The following is a 22,088-nucleotide window of genomic DNA, read 5'->3' on the forward strand; positions in this document are numbered from 1 at the left end:
AAATTAAGCATAAAGTAGGGGGATATACACTCACCAAAAATGTTTGTCACGGAGGATGTCTTTCACTGATTTTTGTTTGGTTTTGGTTTTGGTTTTGTTTTTTTTTGTTTGTTTGTTGCAGGGCAATGAGGGTTAAGTGACTTGCCCAGGGTCACGCAGCTAGTTAAGTGTCAAGTGTCTGAGGCTGGATTTGAACTTAGGTCCTCCTGAATCCAAGGCCAGTGCTTTATCCAGGAGGATGTCTTTCACAGAATCCAAATGGAAAAAGGATTCCCTATATATGTAGAAGTCATTCAAAAGCTGTTTCTAGATTACATTTTGCTGATTGTCTCAAGTCCCAGAATAGTTTAGTGCATGCTCTTTGAAAAGTACAGCCCCCCCAAAAGAAACCAGCCTAATAATCCACACAGGAAAAACAGGAAGATGAAGAAATATAAATATTGCCCACATTAGCTATTTTGGACAGATAATGCAGATGGACAACGAGCTGCATACAGAATTGAAAGGAGGAAGAGTATTATATTGTTTAGGGGAATTCAAGTGCAACGCCTGTTTAGGTAGGTTTGTTTTTCCTTGGCATTTTCATATAATTTCTCACTCATTCAGGGACAAGAAATTAAGGGAATGCCTGAGAGTCAGTTTGGCAGAAACAAGGCATAGACAAACATCTCACATTGCATTTTAAGATAAGTTCTAAATGGGTAAGTGATTTAGATATAAAGGGTGATAGCATAAGAAAATCAGGGAAACATGGGAAAAAATACTGGTAAGATCTGTGGACAAGGGGAATCATGAAAAAATAAGAGATAGAAAGGCTCACAAGAAGTAGGTAAATGGATGGTTTTGGTTATGTAAAATTAAAGAGTTTTTGCACAAACAAAACCAATGTAGTCAAAATTTGAAGAAGAACAGAAAACTGGGAAAATATTTGTAACAAGTTTCTCCGATAAAGGTCTCATTTCTCAAATATATAGAGAACTGATCCAAATTTATAAAAATAAAAGTCGTTCCCCAATTGATAAAGGATCAAAGGATATGAACAGGCAGTTTTCAAAGGAAGAAATCAAAGCTATCAATAGTCATAAAAAATACTCTAAATCATTAATAAATTAAGAAGGCAACTTAAAACAACTCTGAGGTACCTCCTCACACCCATCAGATTTGCTAAGATTAGAAAAGGAAAACAATGAATGCTGGACAGGATGTGGGGAAAAAAAGAGGTACACTAATGCACTCTTGGTGGAGCTGTGGACTATTCTAATCATTCTAGTTAACAATTCGGAATTATGTCCAAAAGGCTATAAAACTGCACATACTTTCTAACCCAGCAGTGCCACGACTAAGTTTTCACCCCAAGGAGATCAGAGAAAAAAGAAAAAGACCTATATTTACAAAAATATTTGTAGTAGCTCTTTTTTGTAATGGCAAAAAATTGGAAACTATGAGGGGATGATCATCAAATGGAAATGGCTGAACAAGTTATAATATGTAAATATGATATAATACTGTTGCGCTATAAGAAAGGATGAAGGGGAAGGTATCAGAAAAACCTGGCAAGACTTAATATGAACTGATGATAAATGAAATGAGCAGAATCAGGAGATTATTCCACAGAGTAGTAGCAGCATTATAAAGATAATGAATTGTGAAATACTTAGCTACTCTAATCAGTCAGTGATCCACCACAATTCCAAAGGATTCATGATGAAATATGCTATTGGACTCAGAGAGCAGATTAAAGAATATTTTCGGGGCAGCTAGGTGGCGCAGTGGATAGAGCACCGGCCCTGGAGTCAGAAGTACCTGAGTTCAAATCCGGCCTCAGACATTTGACACTTACTAGTTGTGTGACCCTGGGCAAGTCACTTAACCCTTGTTGCCCAACAAAAAAACAAAAACAAGAATATTTTCCTTAGTTTATTTTTCTTGCCTCCCTCCTCCTCCCACCCCTCAACATGGCTAATACAGAAATACGTTTTGCATGACTTCATTGTATAAGGGGTATCACTTCTTGCCTTCTCAATGGGAAGGGGAGGGGTAGAGAGCAGAAAAGAATTTGGAATTGAAAATAAAATTTGTTTTAATTTTTTTAAATGAAAGTGAATAGGGGGGGCTAGGTGGTGCAGTGGATAAAGCACCGACCCTGGATTCAGGAGGACCTCAGTTCAAATCCGGCCTCAGACACTTGACACTTACTAGCTGTGTGACCCTGGGTAAATCACTTAATCCCCCTTGCCCTGCAAAAAAATAAATAAATAAATAAAATGAAAGTGAATATTAGAAATGGGCTTCTCAGGCAGCTAGGTGGCACAGTGGATAGAGCACCGGCCCTGGAGTCAGGAGTACCTGAGTTCAAATCCGGCTTCCGACACTTAACACTTACTAGCTGTGTGACCCTGGGCAAGTCACTTAACCCTCATTGCCCTGCCAAAAAAAAAAAAAAGAAATGGGCTTCTCCAAAAGGACATTTTTGTTCCTAGGGAATACCTGACTAAAAACTGAAGGCAGGAGAGTAGAAAAGTTTTTAGATCTCTGCTGGGATGACCAGTAGCCAGGAGTTTTGATACTATGTTTAATTGTGATTTAATTCAGTAAATGAATTCTAATCTATAATGCAGGTTTTCTCCTTTGAGTCACACAAAGTTGGAAAGGAAACAGTATTTTTAATGGAGTAGGGACAAATAGGAGCCCATTGTGATACATTTATGAAATATTGCATGATTGTTATTTAAATATTTAAAAACCTAGACTTATTGGAGAACTGAGACAGGAACTGGTATGAGGCTAGAAGTGCTCCCAGGCATGTGCACAGAGATCTACACTAGGCCCTGTCAGTGCCTATTAAAGAATGTGGGAAAAAGAGCTGATCAAGTACCTCAAGCACATAGTGCCACCTGTTGGTGTATATAGGGACCACACCCCAAGTTCCAGATCATTACCCTGGGAGGCAGTTGGGCCATTAGTGTCCACTCACCTATCTTTCCTCCTCTAGTACCTGGACAAGGGGCAATACATAGGGATCAGCACTACCAATTTACCTTTTTTTTTTTCCTCAGTGGTATTTTATTTTATTTTTTCTAGTTACATGTAAGGGTAGTTTTCAACATTCATTTTTATAAGATTTAGAGTTCCAAAATTTTCTCCCTCCCTCTCCCCCCCCCCCCCCCCGCTCCACAAGATCGCAACCAGGTTATATATGTACAATCCACAAGTATTCTTTTTATCAGTTTTTTCTATAGGGGTGCATAGTAAGCTTCCTCATTAGTTCCTTGGGATTGTCTTGGATCATTGCATTGCTGAGAGTAGTTAAGTCATTCACAATTGTGCATTGAACAATACTGCTGTCACTATGCACAATGTCCTCCCAGCTCTGCTCTCTTCACCATACATCAATGTTCATTAGTCTTTTCAGGTTTTTCTGGGATCATCCTGTTTGTTATTGCCTATAGCACAAGACCATTCCACCACAATCATATAGCATAGCACAGCTTCTTCCATCATTCCTCAATTGATGGACATTCCCTTGATTCTCAATTCTTAGCCTCCACAAAGAGTGCTAGAAATATTTTTTGTACTACCAATTTATTCTTACATTGGCAGTATTTTCAGTGATCCCCAACTGCTCCCTGATGCAAAATCATTTTTAATATTAGTATTCCCCTGGTAATGTCAGATGGCTGCAAATCATAGATCAGCATAGTCTCTGAAGAATCATAATTGTAAATGACCTAAGGAGCAATGCAAAGATTCAGGTTGAGTGTTTTGGGCTGTGGCCTAAATATTACCAGAAATTATTTGTAAGCAAAAAGTGCTATACCACTCATCATCCAGGAAATATATGAGCAGAAAAGGTAAGCCAGTCGTGTAGTGAGGCAGAAGGGTAACAGATGGAGAGGCTGACCCTGCACTGGTACCTAAGAAATATTAAAGGTACTAGAAAAAAGCCTCCCACGTATCCCATTCATTTCATTCATTCAACACACGATAACAAAGCACCTACTACATGTCAGGTATCACGTGAGATACTGGGGATAAAAAAGTGAAAATTGTCCCTGTCTTCAAGAAACTTACAGTATGTTGTTGTTGGATAGGTTTACTATGGAGAGTGGTTTATATGAGAGGTGCTCAGTACTGTGTTCCTGGGTAATCCTGAATGCCTATAATTTCAGGGAAATTCCTTTCCAGATTATTCTGTATGCTTTATGTCTCTCTATTGGCTCATACCACTGGTCTTGGTTACTAAGAATATAGTCTTTTGTGTATACACAGGAAGAGCAGAATTCCTCTGATCGAGAGGCAGTTGGTTACTGTTATATCTATGGGCAAAGAGAGAACCTTAAATTTGTTGGCACAGGCCTCAATGCTCTGGGAGCAGAGGTACTTATGATCCAGCTCCCTCTTCTCACTTGAGAGAATTTTTGGCAGCTCTGTTCCTTACCCATCCCTCAGTGTGCAACCCATGCTGAAAAAAACCCTGTAGATCTCCATGTGCTACAAGCTTTTTGTGAATCAAGTGTGCCAGAGTAGTCAAAAAGGCTAAATCCATCTTAACCTGCACTAATAAAAATATGGTATCCAGATTAACAAGTCTGCTGTTCTCTGGCCTGATAGGACCACATCAGGAATATTTATTCTTTGTGGTTGTAGGCATCGCATGCTTAGAAAAACATTGACAAGCTGAAGCTCATCTAAAGGAGGACAACCAGAATGGTGAGGGAGATTTGAAATCTTGTTATTGAAGGAATTGGGGCTATTCAGCCTGGAGACCAGAAGATTTGGAGAGAATCATATATCTGTGTATGAGTATTTGGAAGGATTATTAAGGGACTTGACCTTTCTGTTTAACAACAAAAAGGAAGAAGTGGGAAAAGTGAGGGAAAGACTGATTTCCATTCTTTTTTTAGGGGGGGGGGTTGTTTTTGTTTTTGTTGTGGGGTAATGGGGGTTAAGTGACTTGCCTAGGATCACACAGCTAGTAAGTGTCAAGTGTCTGAGGCCGGATTTGAACTCAGGTACTCCTGAATCCAGGGCCGGTGCTTTATCCACTGCGCCACCTAGCCTCCCCGATTTCCATTCTTTTAATGGACAAACTTCCTACCAAATAGAGTTACAAAAAGTAAAACAGGCTGCCTCAAGAGGTAGTAGGTACTCTTTCACTAAATGGTGAACAGATGCAATACTGGACTTGGGGGGGGTCAAGAATCCTGCCTGAAACACTAGCTTTGTAACCCTGGGCAAGTCAGTTAATGTCCCTCAGCCTCAGTTTCCTCATCTATAAAAAGGGGATAACAATAGCACCCACCTCACAGGGTTCTGAGGATCAAATGAGTTAACACATATAAAATGCTTTAGAAAACTTCAAGTAGGAGAACACTGGCCTTGGAATCAAGAAGAACTGCATTCAAATCCAGCCTCAGACTTTTACTAACTACATGCCCCAACCCACCCCCAGGCAAATATGTTTCAATAATAATAATAGCACCTACCTTCTAGGGTTTCTGTGAGGATAAAAATAAGAAAATATTTGTAAAGCCCTTTGCAGATCTTAAAGCACTGTATAAAAAATGCTAGCTATGCTGTATCTGATTCCAGGACTATACTAAGGGCAGAGCTCTTCAGGGCTGAGTAGACAGCTGGGGTAATTCATACTATAACAGGAGAAGGGTTTTAAGGCAGTGGTCTCCAAAGTGGGGGAAGCCCAGGGGACTATGGCAAGGCCTCAAGCAGTAACCCATCTGAGGTTGGGAAGATGGATTGCATTCCACCCTCCTGTTGATAGCCAATCAGAGGGTCACAACTACAATACCCTCCTTACCCATTATAATACAACAATCCTGATTCTAAACCCTCCAGCAGCTGGCCTCCTGTGGCTATGCAAGCTCCCAACCTATCCCCAGATTGATTTAACAGAGACCTAGGCATGCCACAGCAGCTGCACAGGTAAAATTCCTTGACAACTCCCAGCTTACCCTGTGACTGCCACAAGCATCCCTCAGCAGGCAGGCTTTAGGGCAGGAAAACCTCTCCCCTTTTTATTTTCCAGTGGAAAATAGTACAGGATGAGCAAGCACAGATAAATTGTGAACTACATCATAGATCTCATCGCTTTACCCTCCCTTGCCCCCTACCAAACTCCACCCTTTTCTAATTTTCCACCCTTCCCTATCTCTATTCTTTTTGGGTTTGTTTTTTTTTGGTGAGGCAATTGGGGTTAAGTGACTTGCCCAGGGTCACACAGTAAGTGTTAAATGTCTGAGATCAGATTTGAACTCAGGTCCTCCTGAATCCAGGGCCAGTGCTCTATCCACTGTGCCACATAGCTGCCCCCCCCCATCTCTATTCTTGACAAGGATCCTACCAACCTTCTAATATCCTAGATTCTCAGCATCCTGATCCTCATCTTTGACTTCACTCGATTGAAATGTTCTCTCCACAATTACATGCTCTTTTAATTGACAGACCCCTTGGCCTTACCTCAGTACTCACCCTTTCTGAACTCTGTGGCACATGATACTGTTAACTACATTCTCTCTCCTCCTGGATATTTCCTTTTCCTCTCTGGGTGTTTGAAAATTATGTTTTACCTATAACAATTCTCATATTTGCATGCTTAAAAACTTGGAAATGGAATTTCCTAACCTGTTTTTGAAACTTTGATTTGAAGAGTTTCAGTGGGTTTTGAATCCATTTGTTAAAAATTTTAAAAATGCAAAGAAAATGCAAAAGAAAAAATACAAAAATACAACACCATACAATTAGTTTACAAGAACAACTGATTGATATCAGAGACTGTGAATATTTATTAGTCAAATTTCAACAAAAAATTCTACATAATCAGTGGATGGGAATGAAAATTAATGATCGCGAATTAGTAAACATAGCTGATGGTACATAGCTTCCATTTGGATCTATATATCTTTGTGAGGTCTTTTTTTCGGCTCTGGTAACCATTAAAACTAAGAAGTTTAATAATTAGACTTAGAACCAATATCTGTATCAGAAAGTGTTAAACCAAGATTTTCAAAAGTAATGAAGCATAATCAATCATATTTATCTCACTAAGATATCATTATTAATATTATTTTTAGGAAAAGCGAAAATGACTTTTGTACTCAATAGATTTTTACATCTTATCTCATCCTCTAATTCCTATTTTTGTATAAGTTGTACAATGGGCATACTTCTTAATACATGTATATAATGTATAAATAAATATATGTATTAAGGGGCATACTCAAAAATATTTTACTGATGGGGGTTTGTGATAAAAAAAGTTGAGAGTGCTACATTAAGGTTCTGAATTAATGCACCAAATTAAGCTAAGTGCAAAGTGGTCCAGAGACCTGGCTGCTTTTTTTTGCACACACCAACTCAGAAAACCTGCTAAGATTTGGAGAAGGTGTGATATGCTCCCACCTTGATGAAATAGTGGCTATTTTGAAGCACTGAAGTTACTGTAAATTACTACATTTTCTGATGAACAAATCCTCTCTCTTGGCATACTCATATATCATTACTTTCTGATACAATCATGATGGCTAACAGATTAATAAATCTCTCAAGGAAAGTCCATCACTCAAGCTCAAGATAGAGTTTGGGGAACTTGGAATAACCAGAAGGCTTAAATACCATTTAGGAATTCATGATGCTTCTAAATATGTTTGTGTGAATACACATATGTATATATACATGTGTGTATATGTATATATGTTTGATGTCCCATCACACTTGTATTTGGCCCTTACATTGGACATCAACAATAAAATGTGTCATTAAGGATATGTGATAGATAATGGGGAGGGGGAGGAAGGGAATTCATTGTTCTCTCAGCCAGTGACTGCATTATTTCAGTCTATATTCATGGCACATCATTATAGTCATTTTCCAGCCCAGGTTGGCATAGGGAGCCCAATTGAGAGGTCTGCAGATGTTGGGGGAAGGAAGTCTGGCCAAGAGTCTGGAGCCTCACAGAGCCCTCCAGTGTTCAGGGAGAGGGCATGAACCAGAACAAGAGGAAGTCCAAGAACCATACTATATTGGATTAGCACAGGCAGAGCCTGGGAACAGGTGCCAAGTGGCAGCTTTGTCACCCACTACTCTGTTCGGGGTCATATATCCAGTGTGTACAGAGGAGGGGAATTATGTTGTGGGGAAGATAGCAGTCATGGGTTCTGAGTTGTATATTAAGCAAGGAGTAAGTTCTAAAGCAAGCAGCAGCAATATTATAGGAACAGAGTATGATATTAATCCCAGAGTAACTGGAACTGAAGCTTGCAGAGGAATAACCAGGGCAGGAATCACAATCAAAAGGGGAACCTGAAGTTGTGACACTACAAATAAGTGAAGCTTTCCAGTTGACTGCTAGGGACTGAATCTACCAGCAAGCAATTGTTGCTCAGACCCAAACCCAGATCAGGAAATTGCAGAGCTTAGATCAGAAAGGCGACAATCAGACTTTGCCCTGCATCAGACCTTTTTGGTAACACTAAAATTTTCCAGGTCCCCAGACTGAGCTGTCACTGAAATCCTGGAATAATACAACACTTGGTACTTCCCAAAAAAAGCAGAAACAGGACTAACCTAAACCTCCCTCTATAACTGTACAGGACCCAGCCCTAACATGAAATCTACAGTCAGGAAGTAGGCTAGAAGAATAAGTAAATAAAAAAGGACCCCACTCTAAAAATCTGTTAAAGTGACAGGGATGCTCAAGACAAACTAAAAAGAAAAGAATAATTCCAAACATCTACAAGCAAAGCCTCAAAGAAAAACACAGCTTGGGAACAAATTCCACTAGAATTCCCAGAAGTGATTAAGCAAGAGTTTTTTAAAAAGGAATGAAAAATATTTTTATAAATTAAAGAAGATCCAATACTATATAAACTATTTGAGAAAATAGGCAAAGGAGTCCTTTTATGGAACAAATTCCTTTTACAACACAAATATGATGCTGATACCTAAACCAGAAAGAGCTTAAACAGAGAAAGAAAACTATAGACCAATTTCCCTAATGGATATTGATGCAAGGAAATTACAGCAAAAATCACAAAGATCATATACTATGACCAAGGGAGATTTATGCCAGGAATGCAGGGCTGGTTCAATATCAGGAAAACTATCAGCCTATCAATAACATATTAATAACCATATCATGTCAATAACAAAACCAATAGAAATCATATGATTATCTTAATAGATGCTGGTAAAATGCAAAACACTGGAAAGAATAGGAATAAATGGAGTTTATCCTAAAATAATAAGTAATATTTACCTAAAACAATCAGCAAGTATTATCTGTAATGGCAATAAGCTAAAAGCCTCTGCAATACAATCAGAGGTGAAGTAAGAATGCCCATTATCACCTCTATTATTCAGTTTTGCAGTGGAAATGATAGCTATACCAATAAAAGAAGAAAAAGAAATTGAGGAAATTAGAATAGGCAACGAGGAAACAAAACTATCACTCTTTGCAGATGATATGGTGGCATATTTAGAGAATCTTAGAGAATCAACTAAAAAACAAGTGGAAATAATTAACAACTTTAGCAAAGCTATAGGCTACAAAATAAGCCCATAAAAATCACCAGCATTTCTGTATATTACCAACAAAGCCCATCAGCAAGAGATAGAAAGAGAAATTTCACTTAAAATAACTATAGACAATATAAAATACTAAAAGTCTACCTGATTAGACAAACCCAGGAACTATATGACCACAATTACAAAATATTTTTCATGCAAATAAAGTTAGATCTGAATAATTGGGAAAACATGCATTGTTCATGGGTAGGCCAAGCCAAAATAATAAAGATGACAATTCTCCCTAAATTAATTTTCTTATTCAGTGCCATACCAAACTACCAAAAGATCGTTTTACAGGAATAGAAAAAATAACAAAATTTATCTGGAAGAACAAAAGGTCAAGAATATCAAGGGAATTAATGGAAAAAATTGTGAAGGAGGGTGGCTTATCTCAAACAGTATTATAAAGTGGTAATTATCAAAATAATCTGGCACTAGCTAAGAAATAGAGTGGTGGATCAGTGGAATAGATTAGGTACCCAGTACATAAAAGTAAATGACCACAGTAATCTAGTGTTTGACAAATCTGAACTGAACTGAATTCAAATCTGGCCTCAATTACTAGTTATATAACCCTGGGCAAGTCACTTAACCCTGTTTGCCTCAGTTCCTCATCTGTAAAATGAGTTGAGAAGGAAATGGCAAAGTACTCCAATATTTTTGCCAAGAAAAATCCCCTCATGGGGTTCCAGAGAGTTAGACATGACTGAAATGATTGCACAACAAAAAATTTAGGTAGTCCAATGATTTCTTTTTTTTTTTTTTTTTTTTGCGGGGAATTGAGGGTCACACAGCTAATAAGTATCAAGTGTCTGAGGCCGCGTTTGAACTCAGGTCCTCCTGAATCCAGGGCTGGTGCTTTATCCACTGCGCCACCTAGCTGCCCCTAGTCCAATGATTCTTAAATTTTTTCTCCTCAATCTGTTTTCCAGGTAATTTGTTTTACTATGAGATAACTTACATTCTCTTTTATTTTTGAGTCTTTTGACTTAAAGAAATTTTTCTTTGGTTTCATGGACAAGAAATATTTATGGTGCTTGTTGCTTGGGCAAGATTTTGTATCTCTTATACCAGGCTGTTAATTCTCTTTCTAATTTTTTTCTTCCATAGCTCTTATTTTTCTTTCCATTTTTCTCTAGTTCTCATTTCAATTTTTTGAATAATATTTTATTTTTTCCAATTACATGTAAAAAAATTTTAAACATTCATTTAAAAAAATTTTGAGTTCCAAATGATCTCTTTCCTTCTCTCACCTCCCCCCTCCCTGCTCCCTGGTACAGCAAGCAATTTAATATAGGTTATAGAAGTGCAATCATGCAAAACATATTTCTATATTAGTTATGTTGTGGAAGTAAACACAAAACAAAAAATATGAAAAAATAAAGAAAGTGAAAAATAGTATGCTTTGATCTGCATTCAAACTCCATCAGTTCTTTCCCCCCCCCCCCCGCCCCGGGGCAATGAGGGTTAAGTGACTTGCCCAGGGTCACACAGCTAGTGTCAAGTGTCTGAGGTCAAATTTGAACTCAGGTCCTCCTGAATCCAGAGCTGGTGTTTTATCTACTGTGCCACCTAGCTGCCCCCCACTCATCATTTCTTATAGCAAAATAGTATTCCTTTATAATCATATATCACAACTTTTCAGCTATTCCCCAATTCTTTGCCACCACAAAAAAGAGTTGCTATAAATATTTTTGTACAAATAGATCCCTTTTCATTTAAAAAAAATCTCTTTGGGATACAGATTTAGTAGTTTTATTTCTGGGTCAAAGGATATACATATTTTTATAGCCCTTTGGGCATACTTCCAAATTACTTTCCAACACTGTATTAGTGTCTCAATTTCCCCACATCCCTTTCAACATTTATCATTTTTCTTTTCTGTCATAGTAGCCAATTTTATAGGTGTGAGGTGGTACCTCAGAATTGTTTCAACTTTCATTTCTCTAATCAATAATGATTTAGAGCATTTTTATATGACTAGAGATAGCTTTGATTTCTTTATCTGAAAACTGCTTGTTCATACCCTTTGACCATTTATCAATTGAATAATAACTTTTCTCCTTATAAATTTTACTCAATTCTCTACATATTTGGAAAATAAGGCTTTTATAAGAAATACTGTAAAAAATCCCCCTGCTCCCAGTTTTCTGCTTTCCTTCTAATCTTGACTGCATTGGTTTTGTTTGTGCAAAGCTTTTTTAATGTAATATAATAAAAATCATCAATTTTTATATCTTGTAATGTTATCTCTTGTTTCATCCTAAATTTTTCCCATCTCCACAGAACTGACAGGTAAACTATTCCATTCTTTCCTAATTTGCTTATGGGTTCATGTCTAAATCATGTACCCATTTCGACCTTATCTTAGGATACAATGTGAGATGTTGGTCTATACCTAGTTTATGCCAAACTGTTTTACAATTTTCCAAGCAGTTTTTTGTCAAATAGTGATTTCTTACCCCAAAAGCTTGGATCTTTAAATTTGTCAAACACGGGGCAGCTAGATGGCGCAGTGGATAGAGCACCAGCCCTAGAGTCAAGAGGACCTGAGTTCAAATCCGACCTCAGACACTTAACACTTACTAGCTGTGTGACCCTGGGCAAGTCACTTAACCCCAATTGCCTCAATAAAAACAAAACAAAACAAAACAAAAAAACAAAAAAACGAATATCCAGATTTCCCAGAACCAGAGGGCAAGTTGAAAATATAATGAATCCACCAGTCACTTCCTGAAAGAAACCCTAAAATAAAAACTCCCAGAAAGATTATAGCCAAAATCCAGAGCTTCTACATTCATGGAAAAATACTGTGAGCAGAAGAAATAAAGAATTCAAGAGCCAAGGAGCCACAGTCAGAATCACAAGTGATTTAGCATTCACCACTATAAAGCAAAGAGCTTAAAATAAGATATTTCAGAACACAAAGGATATAGGATTACAGCCAAGAATAACTTACCCGTTAAAACTAAGTATAATTCTACAAGGAAAAAAATAGATTTCTAACAAAATAGAGGACTTCTAAGCATTCCTGATGAAAAAACCAGAGCTACATAGAAACTTTGAAATGCAATCACAGGAGTTAAGAGAAACATAAAAATGCAAACATGAATAAACAATAAGATACTAAACAAGGATAGGGTGCTTACATTCACATATAGAAAGATTTCACATGTTCTTTCTAAACCAATGATCCATGAGTCATAGAGAGAGTTTAACTAGATAAGGCCAAGGAGAGGTTTTGTCTTAATGATCTAAAAGAAGAATGGAAAGAGAAAAGGAATTCATTAGGAGGTAGGAAAGGGAAATTATCTCACATAATCAGCATTTGAAAGTAAACACCTACACAAACAAGGAGGTAGCAAAGGAGGAAGTGGCTGACACATGAATTTCACTCATCTGAACTGGTCAAGGAGGGAAAGATACCCTCACCCTCCCCACACACACAAACACATATAGAGTTGGGTACAGAAATACATGTCACTCAATATGGAAATAGGAGCAAAAGGGGAGAAGGGAGAATTAGAATGAGGGTAGACTGAGTGAGGAATTAGTCCCAAACAAAACAAACTCTAATTAAGAATGTATAAAAATTGGGGGCAGCTGAGTGGCACAGTGGATAAAGCACCGGCCCTGGATTCGGGAGGGCCTGAGTTCAAATCCAGCCTCAGACACGTGACACTTATTAGCTATGTGACCCTCGGCAAGTCACTTAACCCTTATTGCCCTGCAAAAAAAAAGAATATACAAAAATATTTATAGTTCTTGGTGAGGTGACAAAGAATGTGAATCTTAGAGTGTGTCCATAAATTGAAGAATGGTTGTACAAGTGATGTTTAGAGAAAGCTGAGATTTATATGAACTGATGCAGAGTGAAGTAAATAGAAGAAGTTATACAACGACAACAAGTAAAGACAAACAACTTTGAAAGAATTAAGGATTCTTATCAGAATAATGACAAAACATAATTTTGGAGGACTAATGATGAAACTTGCTCTCCACCTCCTTATGATGACAGATGAAGAACTAAAAGTGCAGATAGGATTGATTGAGGACTTTGACATACTACAGAAGTCTTCTATAAATTAGTAGATCATTTCAGAACCAGAGAACAGATGATCCAGCAGCTTGGTGGTGGCAGCCATTCCAGTCAAACCTCCATGTAAGAATCTAATGTGGGGTGGTGGAGAATAGATGATTGAGCCTTAGTCTCTCCCCACCCTCCTTAGTCAAAAAAGAAGCTCTGAGCTTAGAAAAGTCAAGAGGATATTGGACTTCTCATTATCATATTAGCAAGGATAAAGTTCTGATAAAGGGACATGTGAAGTCTTTTTGTATGTGAATGTAAGCATTTTATCTATGTTTAATCCTAACAGCATTCCCAAAATATCTATCAATGCTTGCATCAGGAACCAAGAACAGAATTGGATGCAGATTCAAGGTTCCATAAAGAATCCAGCAAAAGAAACTACACCATACCTAAGAAATATTAGAACTACAGCAAAAGAACTTCTAGGAACTATGTGTACTAAGCTTGAGCCCACTTTCCCCTAGGCTGTACTTGCAAAAGAATGCCACAGACCTTTGGGAGAATGTTTTGTATTAACTATTCTTTTTAAAATTAATTTTTAAAAATCTGTTTTTATTGACATTTTTATATCACCATAATTTCCCCCAATATCCCTACTTCTTCCCTCCCATAAAAGTATCCTATACTACAAATAATATTTTTAAGACAAAAAAGAAAGATAAAAATCAGCATAGCTGATCTATATTTTGAAAAAAATTCTGAAAAAATGTACAATGCACCACACTCATGGACCTCCCTTGTGCATAGGGGTGGGGTGGGGTTGAATTTTTTCATATCTCTTCTTTGGAACTATGATAGTTCTTTGTAATTTTGTAACAATTTGTAATATGCATATGTAAGTTGTATATCTTGGATAATAAACCTTGTCAGAGAAATTTAATGCAAAGATTTTTTTCCCCATTCAACCACTTCCCTAGGTGAATTTTGTTTATGCAAAAGCTTTTGATTCATGTAATCAGTGTCTATTTTATCTTTTGTAATCATCTCTTTTCTTTGTTTGGTTAAGAATAACTTTTCTACCCGTAGTTATGAGAGGTAGATTATCTGCTCCTCTTGTATTTTTTTTTAATGAAATGATATTTAATATTAAGGTCACATATCCATTTATAATTTCTTATGGAATGTGTTGGGAGATTCCTTTATAATTTTCCTATAAGTTTTTATCAGACATGGAATTCTGTTAAGTAATTGATGCTTCCTGGTTTATTGGGCACTGGGTTTTTGAATTCCGTTATTTCTAATTCCCTTTTGTCTAGAATGTTCCATTGATCTACCTCTCTCTTTTTAAATCCAGTACCAAATGGTTTTGATGACTACTGCTTTATAATATAAACTTTGAAAGGGCTATTTCCCCTTCATCCCCCTTTTATTTCCTTTGATATTATAGATATTTTATTTTTCAAAACAAATTTTGCTATTCATCAAGTTTTTAAAGTATCCTTTTGATACTTTGATAAAGCATTCATTTTTATCATATTGGCACAACTAGTCATGAGCACTGAATATTCCTTCAGATATTTAAATAGCTCTTTGTTTAAGGAGCACTTTCAAATTGGATCTATAGAAGTATTTTGTGTAATTTGATAGATTTATTTCCAGATAGTATATGGATTTTTGTAGTTTTTTAGAATGGGATGGTAAGAACCATTCTTGCCAACTTAGTGAATACCCCTTTCTAAAACCTAAGTATGATGGATTAACTAATATCAACTGACAATGATGGTGGGAAGCACACCAGTGGAGGCTGATGAATTATAGCATTAGATAAACCCTGAAAAACCTCAGAATGACTCTTAGTGCCATGAAGGATGTTAGTAGCCACTCTCTGGGGACCTCACTTAAGAGTAGAAGCTGGAATCATTGCATCAGACCATGTGCTACACAAGCAAGATAAATTAGAGATTCTAATGCAAAAAAATCACATTTGACCTTATAGGTTATTACTGAATTTTGGTATGATGATACCCCATACTCCAGAATACTTTATTTAAAAGAAATTGGATAAGAAGAGGTAGGGAGAGGAGGACATCCCTGTACTTGTACCTTGACTCTACCTCAGACACACATAAGGATGGTAATGCCCTTGATCTCATCACCCAGAAGCATCCCACTTCTATCATTCTAAACTCTGAAATTCCTCTCTAACCACAATCTCCTATTTTTTTTTTTTGGGTGAGGCAATTGGGGTTAAGTGACTTGCCCAGGGTCACACAGCTAGTAAGTGTTAAGTGTCTGAGGTCAGATTTGAACTCAGGTCCTCCTGAATCCAGGGCTGGTGCTTTATCCACTGTGCCACCTAGCTGCCCCTCCTATCTTTTTTCTCTCCCATCCCTCACCCCCCATACCTATCCTCTGTTTTCATGGCAACTTCTATGTACTCCATCCCTTCCTGCTTTCCCAGGCCTCACTCACCTGTGTTCTCACTTTTTTTCTCCTTTAAAATTTTGGCCAGATGGTTAAATCAGTTCAGTTTTACACTGTCTTTTTACCACTGAATGAATACCTTGTCCTTTTGCTCTATTACTGCTCATCTTGTTCCAAACTTCAACTCTGGGTAACTCCCATTACTCCTTCTTCACTGATACTTTGTATGGCTGACTGCTATCAGTAGCTGGGCCACTAGGTGGCACAGTGGATACAGTGCCAGGCCTAGAATCAGTTAGACTTATCTGAGTTCAAATCTGGCCTCAGATACTAGCTGTGTGACTGGGCAAATCACTTAACCCTGTTTACTTCAGTTTCCTCATCTGAAAAAGGAGCTAAAGAAGGAATTCCAATATCTTTGCCAAGAAAACCCCATGTGGTCATGAAGTCAGATATCACTGAACAACAAAATCAGAAGCAGTCATACAACCCATGATTCCACTACAAATTTTAAATTGAATATCAAATGGGTCCTCATTGTTTCACAATGATCCTTTTACTCTTCCCTGATTCTGTATTGTATTGCTCAAAGCATGTTTTGAACCCTTTCTTTTCTCATAAAACCCCCAAAACACCCTTTCCTCCCATCTCCCTCTCAGCAGAATAACTTATTTTATCTTGAGAAAATTATGGCCACCTGTCCTGAACTCCCTCTTATTCTCAGTTTTGCACCTCAAATCTTTTCATTGACGTCCTCCATTTTTTCATTTGCTTCTGTCTCTGAGGAAGAGACAGACCTTTTCCTTGCCAAGGCTTACTTCTCTACCTCTACCCTTGGCCCCTTTACTTCATGTCTCTCCTCTGGGAGTTTGATCCTTCTATCAGTATTTTAAAATATCTTAACAGGCTAGTAGAACATCGGACCAAACCAAATAAGATGAAATTTAATAGGCATAAGTATAAAATCCTACACTCGGGCTAAAAAAACCCCAATCAATTCTACAAGGTGGAGGAGGTAAAGTTAGACAGAAGTTCATCTGAAAAAGGTCTGGGGATTTCATAGGATCGCGAGTTCAGTATGAGTCAATGGTCTGATACAGCAGCCAAGAAAGTTAATGTAATCTTACCCACAAATAAGGACGTGATAGTCCTTGTGTACTCTACCCTGTTCAGATTACTTCTAGCGTATGGGGTTCATTTGTAGACCCATTCCTAGAAAGGAAAGCTACATGTTGGAGTGTTCAAAGGAAGGCAACCATGACAGTGGAGTGCTTGGCGGGCATACCACAAAAAAGATCAGTTGAAAGAACTGTTGATGTTTAGCATGGAGGTAGGAAGTCTTTGTGGATGGACATGATAGCAATCTTGTAGGAGGTGAAGAGCTGTCATGTGAAAGGATGAGATTTGTTCTTATCTCCAGAAAGCAAAACGAAAAACATTATGTGGAAGTTGCAAAGAGGCAAATTTAAGATCAATGTTAGGAAAAACTTGTTAACAATGACAGCTAATCAGAAATTGAAAGGGCCAGGCACCTTAAGCAGTAGGTTCAACAAAAAGGGAGGTCTTCAGAGGCTGGATGATTATGTCAGATGTGCTGTGGAGGGTATTCTTTGCCAGGAGTGTATAGTTTGAACTGGTTGGTAACTGGAGTCTCTTCCCAATCTGAAATCCTGATTTTCTTTAGTCTTGTCAGGGCTAGCCCAGAGGAGTGCCATCCACTGAAGTAAAGTGGACACTGCTGATAAAGGTAGTTCCTAAATGGCTCCATGATCTGAGGGGAGCATAGGTACACCCTTTCCCTGATTATGCCAGGGTGAAGGTGAGGAATACCTGTAGCCATCATAAAAAGACCAGAACTTTGGGGAAACGGGCCAAACCAGACAGATCCCCAACATGCTGATTTGAAATTGTTCACCCTGTCCCCTCAATTTCTGCCTTTGCACCCTGTTTTCCCATTTGTCTCCTCTTGCATTTTTTCAATTTTAAAAACACCTTGGTGCTAAACTGGCTTGGGTTTTGGTCATTTTTTCCCCTAGTTGAATTTGTCCCTATCTCTGATATCTCCAGATGAGGATTGCCTCCCCCCACCCCCACCCCCGCGATGTTTGACTAATAGATATTTGATCCAGAGATGTTAGGCTTGCTTCAGAGAAGTGGGAATTTCAATCCTATAATCATGTTGTCCCATCTTTGGAAATTAAGGATATAGTATTACCCATCAAGAATGCCAACACTGATATGATTCAATTACTCCAGTAGTAATTGGACAAGACTTAGCACTTTCTGCCACCTTTTCTGCCAGTCTGCCATCATCATTGCAGAAACAGAAGACCATTTTTTCCCTTTGTTTCATAGGTTGTCATAGCTAAAGAGCTCATGACCAAGTAGCCAAATAGCTTATGGACTTCTTCATACTTGGCTAAGTTGATCCTGAAAGCAGATAATATCTTTTGTTGGAATAGTACTTGAAGTCTTTTCAAAGTGGTAGAATTAGGGGGCAGCTAGGTGGTGCAGTAGATAAAGCAATGGCCTTGGATTCAGGAGGACCTGAGTTCAGATCTGGCCTCAGACACTTGACACTTGCTAGCTGTGTGACCCTGGGCAAGTCACTTAATTCTCATTGCCCCACCAAAAAAGAAAAAAAAAAGTGGTAGAATCAGCCAGAGCTTGCACTTCACTGGTGTAGACTTCTGAGTGGAAAGTCACCTGGACACCAAGTTGGGACATCAAAGTACTTCAAATCAGGAAGACCTGAATTCAAAACCTGCCTTTGATACTTAATAGCTATGTATCCATGAGTAAGTCACAACCTCTCTGAGTTTACTCTTTTGGAGTTAGCTATTGATACCATCACTTAGGGTTAAGGGTCAAAATGTAAAGTTTTTTTCCAAGTCCCATAAACAATCTTGGTCATTATTATTATTCTAAGGAGAAAAATTTATGACTGGGGAGAAAAGTGCTAGTTACACAAGGAGGAGGAATAACTTCTGGACAGCTCTCATTTGCTCCACTGGCACCCATACGATATCAAGAAAACCCGAGAAAGGCCCTTCCCACGTTTGGGGATCCTGATGTGGCAGATTTATAGGAAGACACAGACAAATGTCACATAAGGTGGACAGGCATGGGTAAGCTGTGATCTGTGTCACTGGGAGAAGTAAAAACACTGATGAGATGACACACTTTGGGGTCCTATAACCTATTATCCCACCACATTAGTTCCTTCATGGGGGATAGTCTAGTGATCAGCCATTTATGCCATCCAAATATACCCCACAGACAATGCTGTGAGAGATAGGAATTGTAGATCTTGGGGAATGAAACCTATTTCTCTTGGCCTGAGAATTACTTAGTGTGTTTCTCCCTCATACCTCACACATCTGCTATCAGCATCTTTAGCTCCCTCATTCAGTTGGGATTTCTGGGATTCTTTACCGCTCCCTGTCTTTCCCTGGTCAACTTCAAGCTCTTGACAAATAGTTATTTGTCTCTCCACTGCCTAGCCATTTTTTATTGTATTGCTGAATCTATTATATAACCCAAGAATGTCCCCAAGGATCCAGAAAGGCACCTCATCTAGAAACAAATCCACCCCCAAACTAGTCCCTGTCCAAATTATCAAAGTTCGTCCATATGACATTTTCTCGAGAACTTTATTCCATTTTGTTCCTCTAAATTTTTATCCTAGTGTTCACTCTTTGTATGTAGGAATATGGCTGGGTGTGTACAAGTGGTAGCACTCTCACAATTAGGTCCTAAGTCTTGAGTCGTTCACACTTTTATTGAACTACCCAGACATCTCCCGGAAGCCTGCCTGGAGGGTTTGCCAATTGCTTTGGTCCAAATATCAGGTGTTAAGTATGTGAAGTTAAGCCTGGAAGGCCACCTTCCTCAGGGTACAAGATGCCCAGGGCAGGTACCCCACTTGGCATAGCCTTCTTTATCATCCTATCCCTCTGGCCCTTCTCAACAAGCCAGAGCTTGCCCTTCGGGACCCTTTCTTCTCATGGTTTTCTGAGTCTATCGCATTCCTGTCCTCATCTCTACCCAGGTGATGACTGTTCTGATGATACTAGAAACCTTACATCATTCCATATTCCAGATCCCCTCTGGTCCCCTAGGCCTAGGATAGGGCACTAAGGAAAAGGAATGGCAGGCCTACAGTCTAAGAGGCAACTCTCTCCATTACCACCACAGTCCAACCTCAAAGCTCCATTAGGAGAGTCTGCTCTGAGGCTAGGTCTGAGGGAACCATTGCCTGCTTCCACCCATCCCATCTCTTTCCCAATTTTAGGGCTTCTGGTCCACCTCCTCATCCCACATTCCGAGGTTGGGAGGTGCCTGAACCAGCATCATCCCCCTTCTCCAAGAAGGATCAAAATGGAAGCCACGGAGACCGTTTATTTTGTACATTGAAGCGGGCCGGGCAAGGGTATTACTGTGTCTGTCAGTTTGTCTGAGAGGGCAGAGGGGCAACCATGGCCTGCCAGCCTACAGCACTGCCCCGTGAAGCAGCTCTGAGGCAGCCAGAGCCCTTGGCTGTGAATGCCCCATGCTCCTCCTGGAGACAGGTCAGAAGGACTGGCAGCAACTGATCTACGTGATGGGGCTAAGACCAGGCCTAAAGGGGGTCCAGATCCCCTACCTGGGGTATAGGTCTAAGTGGGGATAGGGGTTAAGGGTGAAGCTTAGCACATTCTTGTAGAAACCAAAAACCACATGGGTGGGTGGGTGGGCAAGTGGGCAGGCAGCAGGATGGTAAGCTCAGGGAGATTTCACAGGCCTCTCAGCCCTGCTCACCTCCCCCACAGCCTCCCCTCCACCCCAGTCACCAAAGCAGGAACCGAATAAATAAAGTGCAGCGTGAAGGGATGGGGTGGAGGGAGGGGAGGGGTGGAAGGGGTGAGGAGAGGAGGATAAAGGTCAACTGGTGAACATGGGGAGAAGGTCCCTGGGGAAGGCCCTGGGGTGGTAAAGGGCACATGGCTCCCATATTCATTGCTCCCTGATCTGGCCCGCAGTGGAGGGGTCCTGGGCCCATCCCATCCCTGGAGCGGTGTTGTCCATCTGTCTATCCATCCAGGTCTGAACCAGCAGAGCAGCTACTGGAGGTAGCGATAGGCCTTGAAACAGTGGTTGCCTGCATCGGCCACTACCACGTGGCCGTCGGAGGTCAGTGCCAAGCCCTGGGGGCCATAGAGTGGTTCTGCGGTGGTGTTGATATAGGATAGGAAAGAGCCTGTACTGTCAAATACCTGTAGGGCAGAGGGGAAGTTAGGGAAGTTCAGCTTGCCCCCTGCCCCTAACCTCCCAGGCCTTGGGGAACTAGAGACGATAAGAACTCACCTGGATACGGCTGTTTCCCCAGTCTGCCACAATAATGTTCCCATTCGAGTCCACAGCCACACCAGTGGGGGCGTTGAACTGCCCATTACCCTCACCATGGGAGCCAAACTTGAAAAGGAAGTCCCCATCTGCACTGTACACCTGGGATGGGAGGGGACTCAGAGCCAGTTCAAAGATACCCAGCGTGGGAAACACTGGGCCAGGGGCTAAGGACAGCAACAAGAAAGGGGAAATAGGAGGGAAAGAAATGGCTTTGGAAAGGAAAGGAGTCATGGGGAAAAAGGTGGCCTAGATATCCAGAGTGTAGAAAGAGGTGGGAGAGGTGGGGGGGAGAAGGTATAGAAGGATATTTGGAGGGATGTCACTAACCTTCACTGAATGATTATGGAAATCTGTCACCACAATTTCATTCTTGTTATTCACAGCAACAAAATGGGGACCTTAAGACACAGGAGAGAAGAAGCATTAAGAAAGCGTTTCAGGGCAGCTAGGTGGCACAGTGGATAGAGCATTGGACCTGGATTCAGGAGGACCTGAGTTCAAATCTGGCCTCAGATACTAGACACTTACTAGCTGTGTGACCCTAGGCAAGTCACTTAACCCCAAGTGCCTCACCAAAAAAACAACAAAAAAAGAGTTTCTATATGGGAGATGGGAATAAAAGCCCTCAGAAACTGCTCAGAAATTCATTGGGTGGTCCCAGGAC

The 22,088-nt window shown here is 39.6% G+C and overlaps 1 protein-coding gene across 4 annotated transcripts in view; it reads right to left on the reverse strand.

Moving 5' to 3' along the window:
* Window positions 1-12,184: 12,184 nt before the first annotated feature.
* Window positions 12,185-22,088, reverse strand: part of TRIM3 (tripartite motif containing 3) — a 34,893-nt gene continuing 24,989 nt past the window's right edge. For 3 of the 4 annotated variants that reach the window (XM_043994689.1, XM_043994690.1, XM_043994692.1), the window contains 3 exons: window positions 21,752-21,822; window positions 21,383-21,523; window positions 20,418-21,291 (listed from right to left, as the gene is read on the reverse strand). In XM_043994689.1, coding sequence (XP_043850624.1) covers window positions 21,139-21,291; window positions 21,383-21,523; window positions 21,752-21,822 — 365 coding nt within the window. In that variant the 3' untranslated portion in view covers window positions 20,418-21,138. Of the gene's footprint in view, window positions 12,837-20,417; window positions 21,292-21,382; window positions 21,524-21,751; window positions 21,823-22,088 lie in introns of those variants that run through there. The other variant, XM_043994691.1, reaches the window with a different exon arrangement.

Source organism: Dromiciops gliroides, chromosome 3 (assembly GCF_019393635.1).
Source record: "Dromiciops gliroides isolate mDroGli1 chromosome 3, mDroGli1.pri, whole genome shotgun sequence".
Lineage (NCBI taxonomy): Eukaryota > Metazoa > Chordata > Mammalia > Microbiotheria > Microbiotheriidae > Dromiciops > Dromiciops gliroides.